General features: G+C 41.3%; 1 protein-coding gene across 1 annotated transcript in view; it reads left to right on the forward strand.

The window, feature by feature from the left end:
• Positions 1-11,807, forward strand: part of MYO3B (myosin IIIB) — a 443,683-nt gene that overhangs the window by 209,484 nt on the left and 222,392 nt on the right. The window contains exons 19-22 of the mRNA XM_019656795.1: positions 750-897; positions 2,084-2,237; positions 3,442-3,530; positions 5,700-5,829. Of these exons, the coding sequence (XP_019512340.1) occupies positions 750-897; positions 2,084-2,237; positions 3,442-3,530; positions 5,700-5,829 (521 nt within the window). The remainder of the gene's footprint in view (positions 1-749; positions 898-2,083; positions 2,238-3,441; positions 3,531-5,699; positions 5,830-11,807) is intronic.

Raw genomic sequence — 11,807 nt, forward strand, 5'->3', positions numbered from 1 at the left:
AAAAGAAAAATGAAAAAAAAAAGAAAGAAAAGAAAAAAGAAAAAAAAAAAGAAAAGAAAAATGAAAAAAAAAAAGAGAACAGGCTTGGCTGGGAGTGGGACTAACTGGATTCACATCAGAATTCTACAGCTTAATCAGCTGCATGTTCTATGTCACAGTTTTCTCATCTGTAAAGTGAGGACAATACCCTCCTCATAGTATTGCTTTAGAATCAACTGAGACATTTCATGAAGACTTTTAAAGCACAGTATCTTACATCATTCCTACTAATACCTCTGCTGCTTTTTCTTTCTTAAGCACTAGTGTTTCTGTGGTGTGGAAGCCTTGACAATATCAAATTCTGAAGAGTGTTCTTCCAGTTCAGTTTTGTGGGTGGGAAGGTGGAAGAAGGAATGAGCAGCAGCTCCGGCCCATTCAAACAAAGTGGTTCCTCTTTTATCTCTTTCTATATGGAGCTGCCGTGTAAAAGTTTAAAAGATTCTACTGCTTAAAAAAAAAGAAAAAGTTTCAAGTGCTGTTGAAAGCCTAAAGGAAAGAATGGTCTAAGACACAAATGATCTCCCCCTTAGAGGCGGCAGGATGCCGCCTTCCATGAGTGGGTACATGAGTGGATACACACGAGAGCACATATATGCTCACTGTCCTGAGATGAATGTTTCCTCCCCTAAAAGGTTTTATTTATTTATTTATTTATTTATTTATTTATTTATTTATTTATTTATTTATTTATTTATCTTTCCTTCATGCAGTAGTGCAGGTGATCGTATGAATGTGGGGATCTTGGATATTTTTGGATTCGAGAACTTTCGGAGAAATTCTTTCGAGCAGCTCTGCATAAATATCGCCAACGAGCAAATCCAGTACTATTTTAATCAGCACGTGTTTGCTCTTGAGCAGGTAATAGTGAATTCTGAAGTCACTAAACTTGGGGCGAAGGGGAGGATCTCCAAGCTGCCCACAATTTGAAGCAGAAACCCTATTAGTCAGGCTAACAGATAAAAGGCTCTAAAGAAAAAAACCACTAGTGAGGCAGTCCTGTCAAAATAAATCAACAGTCTAAATTTAGTCTGAAATAAAGAGGTCTTGATTTCTGTGGAAAGGTACATTTCCTCCCCTGAGTGGAGCTGGTGACAGGCCAATTATTTAAATGTTGCTTCCATGTGTATTTCTTAAAATGCTGCATTCTCTTCTGCTTTATTTAACTAAAACTATCTATGATCATGTCTAAAATGACACAGGATAGTCTTGAATTCAGGACACAGGTTTCTTGTTGTTTTTAACTCTCAAAGTAGTCATCCTCACCCCCCATCTCCTGCTCACCAAATCCCATAGGACCTGGATAGGTGTCTCTGCGGAGGAGTAAGAAATGTTTTTGGTTTTCTCAAAATGAAAGTCTTTCCCCTGTGAATTTCATGGTAAATAAAACAGGGTGTGAAGCTAGTTGGACCCAAAGCCTAAGGGCCCTTCTCCTCCACCCCAACCCCTACCCCAACCCCAAGACACTCCTGTGTGAAGTAGTTGCAGTAATGAAGCATTCTGCCCAAGCCCCTGTTTTAATGCAAAAGTGAGGAACTACAAACTATAATGTGATTAGATAAACACAGAGACACGGAGTGAAAACACCAGTATTCGTTTTGTCAGTGGAGATAGATGATAAATCTGTATCACACTGCTCTCCCCACTCACCCTGCACAGAACTCAAACCTTGTTTCAGTCAGGTTCCTTCCATTTATTTCCTAGGGAAATATGGAGTTTTTCTAGTTTTTCAGTCCAAGAGGATTCCCTTGGGGAATTCTTTGCAGCTTCCCTTTCTTTCGACACCAGTTTCTAAAGTCTGAGTTACCAAGTCAGTGTTTGGGAGAGAGAGAGCCACCCCTCCCTTGCCAGCTTCAGCTGCCTGCCACAGGCCACCCAAGCTTCAACAGTGTTAGCTGCAGGAAGAGTCCTTTACTGCTCACAGAAAACACACCCTGTTTTCCACATGTGTTCAGTGTTGCCGGACACACAAAGCACATCCTGGAGCAGCCTGGTGGTATATAGGCCAGTTCTGGGCTGGAGAGATACACACTCTGTTTCCTTACAGATGGAATATCACAATGAGGGCATTGACGCAACACCCGTAGAGTATGAGGACAATCGTCCACTCTTGGATATGTTCCTCCAGAAACCCCTGGGACTGCTTGCACTTTTGGATGAGGAAAGTCGGTTTCCCCAAGCAACTGATCAGACCCTGGTTGGTAGGTACCCTTTTGGAAAGGCGTACATGCTCAGAAGAGACCTTGGTTCATGTCATCAAATGAGTGTGGTTTAATGATCTAGCCTGTGTATTTTGGCCACCCGGTGGGTTGTGAAAGTGTAGACCCTGCTTTTAATGAATTGAAGTGTTCAGCAAATATCCTGATAGAATTTGTTATCTGAAAGCAAATCCAGCACCATCTCTCAAACCCTCTTCACTATCCTATATCTGCAAATGGAAATATCGTTACCCTATGTCAATATCATTTTTATACCTTCTTCTCCCTTACTTCCAGTAACCAATACTTGCTTCCCCCCCATTTTATACCCTGTTCTCATATCACCACGTGGACCCCCTTCCACCTCTAATCCAAGTTTATATAAAAGCCCCTTCTGCTCTCCTGCCTTCCAGGCTCATATTCTACCCCTCTGTCCTAGACATCCTAGCTAATTTAGTCTTTTAAAGCCACCTTTTCATTAGTCTACTGTTATCTATGGGATGACGATGAAACATCTCCTCCTGGCATTACAGGCCCTCTATACTTTATCCCTGTTCCTCTTACCTCCTTTTTCTTCTCACGTCTTCAGTATTGCACACGATGTTAGATAGTGGGAGGCTTAGGGCAGCAAAGCTCTAATCCTGACATCTCTTTAGTACTTAGCACCGGCCCTCACACAGAGTAGGCTCTCAGTCACAACAATGCAAAATTGCTGAGGGAGAACAGAAAGTTTCCAGCCTTTTCCCCAGATGGAAAATTGATTTATGAGAGAAATCCACTTCCAGGAGTTGAGATTGTCACCCTCATTGGTTTCCTCTCATCTATAAAATTGTCACAAATTGCCAAGATGAGTTTAAACCAGGGTTATTTGCCTTCCAGAGCTTATCTTCATGGTTCTAAAGCTAGTTGGCTGGAGTTGTGGTGTCATCACTATCTATGCTAGGAGTTCTTAGAATAGGACATGAGACCTTAGGGTACAGCCTGACACTAAAGACAAGATGAAACAACTAAACGAGTACTCTACGCGTATTGTAAATGCCCTTACGGGGGGTGGGGTGGGGTGGGGGGGTCTCCATTGCACATACAGCAATAATACCAGGCTGCTCTGAAATCCCTTTTTCTGGGTCACTTATGGTTCAAGGGTCAAGTTTTTGTTTGAAGGAACAGTAATTCTCATTGTAACTTTTAAATATGAAAATCCACACAGATAAATTTGAAGATAATCTACGATGCAAATACTTCTGGAGGCCCAAAGGAGTGGAGCTGTGCTTTGGCATTCAGCACTATGCTGGAAAGGTGAGACAAGTGTGAGTTATTAATTCTGAACTTGACCGGGGGAAAGTGTCCATATTACTCCATCTGTGCCACTCACGAAATTGCTTGCAGATTTTTTTCTCCTCTTAATTCTGCCTGAACACCTAATCATAGTCCCAAACTTTCTCAGTGGTGCCGCTCGCAGAAAGCTGCCCCTGGCAAAGAAGCAATTTCTTGCTGGGTGGCCGGCAGAACTGCCATCTGCTTCTCACCTGAGGCTCAGCCTAGAAGGGACAGCTCTCCAGAGAGAAAACATATTACAGCTTTCGCAGTGCTTAGCGGTGACTGTCCACATTCAAAGTCATTTAGAGATATGTAGGTAACGGAGGAGGGTTAATATCACAGTGGGGCTCAGTTTTTTAGCACTTTATGGATGTGTCTACAGGGCACCAAAATGTCTAGATGGAAAGGAAAAAACATTTTTTCACTTCATCATCCAGATGTTAAGCTTTTAAAACATTAAGTGAAATTTCCACTTTTCATACATTGTGCCTCGGTCTCAATTTTAAGTTCCTGAAGCAGATGTGTGACTTATCCAGAAAATTCTCTAGTCCCATAGACAACAACTCATTGCTTGAGCACCTCTCAAAAGAGCCATTTAAATTATGGCTAATTGGTTCTGGTGGGGTCTGCTGAGACCCAGGGCCCAGAAAATAGGTAGGAGTTTAATAAAGGGCATTTGGGATTATTTTGTTGATTTGAGATTTATTGGAATTATATTTCATATTCATATCATGACCTTGAAATAAATTTTGCCTGACTAGAGGTTGGTTGAAAGACAATCTAATACAAATGGAAGGGGGAAAAAAATTTCCCTTCTTTCCATCTAGGTTCTTTGGTTGGTCTGATAATTAAATTGGCATAAGACAGGTTAAGAGGAGAAAAACAAATTTAGTTACATATAGTCAAGGCCCTATTAGAATATGAGACCCAAAGGGTAGCTAGGCAACTGCAGCTTATATAGCATCCTGGGCTAAGGAAAGGGACAGGGGCCTGGGGATACAAAGCACAGGAGGGCCATTGCAGGGAGGCAGAGGAGATGTTCAGAAAACAAAAGTTTGCCCCGGTGTGCGATTAGTTTCTTAGGTAAAAAGGAATAATAGCTCTCTTCCTGGTACAGGCCTCCTTCCAACGTAAATGGTGGGAGGTAAAGAGCTTTTTCTGAATGTGCTGGGTTTTGATTGCTTTTCGCTCAGAATAATCTTCATGCCAGAGTGGCAGATTTGGGAGACTTATTCTGAGCCCCTTCACAAGTAAAGGGGATTGCTTTTCTCTCCACAAAGTTCATGACGGGATCTATTTCGGATCTTTGTTAGAAATTGCCATCCATGTTTTTGCCTTCAATGCGGCATTTACCTTAGCATTGATGTCTGGCTGCTTATTAAAGTCCTCCACAGCTGAGACAGCCAAATCTGCCATGATTCCCGCTCCCCAGTCTTCTCTTCCTCATGCCTCTTTCCGTCTCTCAGGCCTTTACACCTATTTCCTACCCTCTCTTCTTCCCGTTTTCTCGCTCTTCTTTCCTAATTTTAAGGGGGATAAAAAGGAACCTTTCCTTTTTGGGCAGTGCCCTTTCCTGAATTCATCTGCCACTCGACATTTGTTTCTCTGACCTGGTCCCCTCTCCCTGACAACTGAGACCTGCTCAGCATCCCTGAGCAATCGCTCAGGTGCTGTGAGTAGTGCCTTTGGAAGCAGTGAGACTACAGTGGTTGTGAGCATGGAGCCAAGCTGCCTGGCATTCAGTGCCTGCCCACCACTTGTGAAATGTGTGACCATGGGCATGTTATTCTGCCCCTCTCTAAGCCTCTGTTTGCCCACCAGTAAAATGGAGGTAATAAGAGTGTTTACCTCATAGGATGGATGCTTCACCTATAGTGAGTGCCTCATGTAGTTTAATAATTATTCTGATGTGATATATCTTTGATACGACTCTTTTCTTCGAAGAGCAGATGAACAAGAAGTGAAGGTAAACTGGACTGTCAAAAATTACAAATTTTCCTCCTTACCTGGTAGTCTGGATTTAAAATCATGGCTGTGTCCAGATGAATTCTATACAGAAGTCAATTATTGACTGACCTCAGAGAGCTTGCCAGTCTCACCAATGATGGACGATGTTGGCTAACTTGGGATTTCCTATTCATGTTGCAGGTTTTATATGAGGCTTCTGGGGTTCTTGAGAAAAACAGAGACACTCTCCCTGCTGATGTGGTTGTAGTCCTGAGAACATCAGAAAACAAGCTTCTTCAGCAACTCTTCTCCATCCCTTTAACCAAAACAGGTACTTGCCCCCCTACCCCACCCCACCGCACCCCCCGACGGCCCTGGCCTGATGCTTCTACAAGCTCTGCTGGGGTTTTCCAGACAGTGCGTGACATTTTGAAATTTAAGCGGGGGTAAATGTCTATCCATCTAAGTTCAGGGGAAAGATAGTGATTGTTTCTTTTGCAGTTGAATTACACAGCATCAATATACACACATGTACACACACACACACACACACACACACACTTTCTATAGCATCAACTCTTAAACTTCTCTTTTTCCTGCCTGCCTCTTGTCATTCTTCCATTTATAAAACCATATGTTGTTTTTTTTGGTTTTGTTTTGTTTTTAGCTGAGCCATCCTGCTACCTATTGGTAGCTCAGCAGCTGCTCAGCTCGGGGTAGACTCGAACCGCTGTTGCTCAGAGCTCAAACTCTTGAGCGAGCTCTTAACCAACTGAGCCACTCGGCCAGCCCCTTAAAACCATATGTTATGAATTAATGCCAAACACTCTCGGGTGGTCTCAGTTTATCTAGAATTATTAGGAAGATTATTTCTATTCCTGTATGATTCCAAGTGAAGGGAGTGTGGTGAATCAAAGTCATCCAGTCATGGGATTCTCAGAGGTCACTTGGTCCAACTTGCCACCCAGCCATGGACCACACCCCACCACTCTCCTAACCACACTTAGAACAGGTTCGTCACTGGCCTACATACACAACCTTTGACTACTTACAGTTCATTTCTATTAAGTTGCTCACTCAGTTCTTATGCCAGGAAGCTGGAAGCTAGGGCCAAGGAATGGAACTTCTGGCTCTTTGATATTTCACCAAATAGGTTCTAATTGGGTCAAGCTCCTTTAATTTACCTGGGATTCTGCTGCCTTTGGCTGAGCAGCACACTCAATCTTCCCACTGCTCTTCTCTCAAGGGCTTTATGTTTTTGAAGCTATGTCTGGAAACAGCTGCGGGTATGCTTTTAAGAAAGGAGAGAGAGAAGCCTCTTTATCATTGTTCATAATTTTTTCTTTTTTTCTTCCCATATCCCTCTTGAAATCCTCAGCGCCCATGTCTAGCATGAGCCCTTTGCATGTTAAAAGACAGTGGCTGCCAGACCTGATTCTTAGCAACATGCAGAAGAGTGAAAAGCTTGGTTAAGAAAAAAGCCACAGTCTACAAACTTTGCTTTGTCTTAACTTGGAAGGCAAGTTGAAACCAGGTTTTTAACTTTCTTAAAACATGCTCCTTTAAACAGAAATAATAGGGTGCCTACCAAAAGTCTCCCCTCCAGCTTCCTCTGCAGGCCTCCCTTTGGCACAGTCAGGGTCTGATTTATTGTCAGCTTCTGGGAGAGGGGGCAGAGCTGGTGCCCCCTCACCAGACATCAAGGTGTAGACTCATCAGGTGACTCTGTGCAGAGGTCAAGACATGGTCATTATTAATGGGAGATGTGCTCTTTGAAATAAAATATATACAAATTACTTGTTGGCTGACATTTACATTCTCCCATAAATATAAGTAACGACTTGTCAAATCTGTTCACAACTTTGGTAGTTCTTATTTTTCAACCTTTGGCAAAATAAAAATAAGTTCACAGTTTAGGCCGCTAGGTGGTGCTACATAAGAAGTCAGGCTCTGTCGCCAGCCTTCCGTTAGTTCTGATCACCTAAAAGCGGGAAGGAACAGGAACAAAGAGAGAGCTTCATTTCTTTTTTTGTTTGTTTGTTTTTCTCCGAAAGAGCTTTCCCCCTGTCTTTTAACTCTTTCTGAATCTTACCTTGAAACTGCACTCCACACCACCTGGAGGAAACAAAAGTGAAAAGTAAGACTAGAAACAAATATGTCTTCCAAAGAAGCTTCTTTATATTTTCAAGTTGTACATTATGCATAATGTTTTCTTTTGAAATCCGAAGCTTTATTTTCTCTACATTTTGAGTATAATTAAGAAGCCATGACTAGTAAGCATAATTCTGTTTTCTTTTTTCTGAAATTATTCATGTAAAAATGCCTTCGATCAACAAACATTTATAGGACAGCTTCTAATAATAAGGCACTGTTTAGGCGAATGTAGAGATAAAGATAATAAGGCTTTGCCCCGGAGCAACTGCAACTTTCTTTTACCTTCACTTTCATTCTAGAATTGCGCACTAATTTATCTCCTGATGAAGTAGTCCTCAAAACCTCAGTTCTAAAGAGAATGTTGAAGGTCAGAATATTAATTCAGCTTCTAATTTTTAATACATGCATATTCTATATTTTTGGGGTTTATTATATTACAGCCTTTCAAGGTAGGAAAATGGACAGAAATAGGTTGTGCTGTTTTTGCTGAAGCTGCAAATACCTGTTTTAGGCACGCACCCTTTACCAAGGAGGACGCGCCTGTACATCTCAGCATTCTGGCTGGAAGCAAGGTCCCACACATCCTGACACTTTGGAGAAGAGTACACTAATATTTTCAGTGTGTGAGAAACCATTTTCTTGATCATTTTTATTTTTATTTATCCTACTTCAAGCCCTTAAATACTTAGAGGGCATTAGTTCAGTGAGCATAGATATTATGGGCAATTGCTTTACAAACTTCTTTTAGGGGATGAACTACAGAGAGGAAGGAAGAGGTCAAAGCTGGGAAGCCTTGGAGGCTGTTCTCCCCAAACTTAAAAAAGAGGTCCAGCCCTGGACCTTCAGTTCTGAGAGGAGAGACCCCCGTGGGGTGCTGACAGTGCCCTGGCCCCTGGTCTTGGTGGCGGTTACATGGATGTTTACTTCATAATGTTTATTATGTCATCCATTTATGTTTTGTACACTTCTCGGTACGTGCATTCCATTTCATAATAATACTCCTCCCACACCAAAAAAAAGGAGAAGTCTTAAAATGTGAAGAAAAGCTTTAATTTCTTTCTCTAAGATTTCCTGATCAGTTAAGTTGAAGTTTCCTGCTAGCTGGACTGGTGCTGTTCTTTGCTTTCAAATACATTCCTGTCCTTTTTAAGTCAGCCTCCTCTTTGCGCTACTGGGCTGGTAACAATCCCTTCATTAGTAGATATCAAACAGAAGTATTGGTCCTTGGTTTAATCTCTTATCAAGATCAAGAGAATTATCCTCTGCATCTGTTTGTGTAAAACCATACTATAAAATCAGGGAGAGTAATCCAATGGGCATTTTCCTCTTCCTGTACCTGCCTTCCTGTTCACATTGTGCATCCCCAAGTACTGAAAAGGTTAAAAAACCTAGGGTATGAGATCATGAGGCCCAGGTCATCAGCTTCCCCCAGATTTCTGCAGCCCCCTCACCAACTGCCGCTGCTGCTGCACACAGCTGCATCTGGTGGGCGATGCCTCTGCCTAAGGGGCCCGCTCTCATTCCATCATACTCAGTGCCAATCGGGTAAATGGAGGCAGCTGCAATCAATGTGGATTCTCTCTGTTTCCCCTCTTAAACTACCATTTATTTGGCCAGCAGATGGGTCACTTCAGACATGGTGAAATTTTCTTTGTAATTTTTCCTATTGATAGGAAAGTCTCTGAAGATTTTATGTGTGAAAATGTGATGTGGCAGCAACACTGCTTTCTAACCCTTCATCTGGGACGTTTCAAACTGAATGAATCTAGGTAGAAAAGCATTAAAAGGAAAGATGTTATAACAAGGTTTCATGGCATATTTTCCTGTTTGGGGACTGTTCCACTTGCTACTAGTAAACTAGAGAAAAGTTCAAAAGGCTCACAGATGGAAAGAGAAAAGGAGGCTTCTAAGGAAACCCATTTCTTTCTTTGAATCATGAACTCTGACTTCCATATGGTAGTTCTGGGTTTAAAGGCATTAGGAACTTGGGAGAAACTAGAAGAAACAAGAGTAACACCTGAGGGAATATTGTCTGAGTATGAAAGTCTGGTTTTGCTTCAGAATCTAGAACTGAGTTTTGTCTCCATTACCTCCTTCTGTCGGAGGACTCTCAGGTCTCTCACTTGGCATTTGATTTGTAGTAAAATCAACAGGTAAGTCTCTCTATCTTGACTTCTACTGGCTCCTCTTTTTATTTGGATGAGGAGGGGGCAAGATGAGCGCCCCCATTATATCTACAAAGCACTATAACACCTTCACTGCTAAAATGCTTGCTGTTGATTGTTCCTGATTCTGTAACTCCCAAAATTAACTACATTAAGCTCTTAAGAGGATACCTTTTAGTAACCATCTCTCAGAGTTTTCATTTTCCATTTATGGCTGCTCCCCCATCCTGGCAGTTCAGCAAGTGAGTCTAGAAGAATGAGCCGATTCTAAGTGACAAAGTTCCAGGGTCCCAGACATGGACAGAGCTTGGCTCTTCCTGAAACAGAGGCGCAAAAGAGCCAACCCTGTCAGGGAGCCCTGGTGAGTTAGTTCCTCCTCATACGGAGGCCCGCTTTTTTCTATTTAATTTGGGAGTGTATCTCAGTCAATAATTATGTAAATTTCATCTTTCTAGATATGGTGTTATGTGTAGGTGCTTTCTAGAAGGAACAGAAGAAAGTTCCAGCCAGAATACTGAGGGACAGATAGACTGCCGAATCCTAGAATGTATAAAAAAATGCACACAAAAATGTAAATTCTAAACAGGCATGTAAATCAATAAGTGGGGGCAATGCAAGCACTGTATCTATACAAGTAAAAACATCAACGGAAAAGTCATGGAAATACTATCAGTCAACATGGGAAAGAGTTCTTTTAACTAAGAAAGACTTCTTGAAAGACATTTATTTTTTTTTAAAAAGGAGACTACAGAAACTTGAGCAGTCTGGGAGTAATAGGGCATTCTAAGCCTGGGTCCACAGTACTAGAAAGAAGGAGGAGGTGGAAGTGGGATGATTAAGTGACTTGGATGCAGAGGAAAGGACTCAGGGCAGAGGAGGGAAGCACGATGGAAAAACAATGGCAAGCTGCTGGGTGGAGGGGGCAGTTCCTGATGCTGATCTGAAATGCTCTGGGTTGTCATGGTGGGCTCCTGAAGAGAACAGCTTCAGGGTGAGGAAGAAAAGCTGGAGCAGGGGTGTTCAAGACTGACTGGAGAGAACCAGGTTGTTCCTAAAGTGTCTTTGTGGAGTTGTGTGGGAATAGATGCTCAATACATACTTTTGCATTCTATGTTTAAATCTGGTGCTTATTTTGAGTTAATTTTTACATAACATGCGAGATTGAGATTCAGTTTTTCATAAGTATATCCAGTTGTTCAAAACCATTTATCGAAATGACTATCCTTTCGCCATTGAATTGCTTTTACATTTGTCAGAAAACAATTGGTTATATTTGTGTGAGTCTGTTTCATTGATCTATGTGTCAAACTCTTCACCAATACCACACTGTCTTGACTCGCATAGCTTTTGTAGTAAGTCATAAAAACAGGTAGTGAGATTCCTCCAACTTAATTCTTCTTTTTTAAAATTGTTTTGGCAATTCCACTTCATTTGCCTATAAATTTTAAAAACAGCTTATCTGTATCTATAAAAAAAGACTATGTAATTAAACAATTATGAATCTAAAAAAATGCTGGGACTTTGATTGGAATTGCATGAAATCTGTAGATTTACTTGGGAAGAGTTGATATGTTTACTATTTTGAGTCTTTCAATTCATGAACATGGTATGTCTATTAATTTGGATCTTCTTGGGTTTCTTTAATCAATATTTTCTTTTCAACATGCAGATCTTGCACATGTTTTGTTAGATTTACACCTAAGTATTTCAATATTTGGAGCTAGTATAATTTTATAAAATTTCGGTTTTCAGTTGTTCAGTGCTAGTACTGTATATAGAAATACCATTGCTTTTTGTGGATTGATGCTGTTTCCCACAGCCTAGCTAAGCTCACTAGTTAGTTTTAGGAGTTTTGCATGGTTTGATTTTGGTTTTGTAGATTCCTAGGGATTTTCTACATAGGCAGTCATGTTGTCTGTAAATAAGAACCCTTTTCTTTTTCTTTCCAATCTTATGCCTTTGATTTCTTTTCCTTGCCTTATTTGACTGG

Source organism: Hipposideros armiger, unplaced genomic scaffold (assembly GCF_001890085.2).
Source record: "Hipposideros armiger isolate ML-2016 unplaced genomic scaffold, ASM189008v1 scaffold_266, whole genome shotgun sequence".
Classification (NCBI taxonomy): domain Eukaryota; kingdom Metazoa; phylum Chordata; class Mammalia; order Chiroptera; family Hipposideridae; genus Hipposideros; species Hipposideros armiger.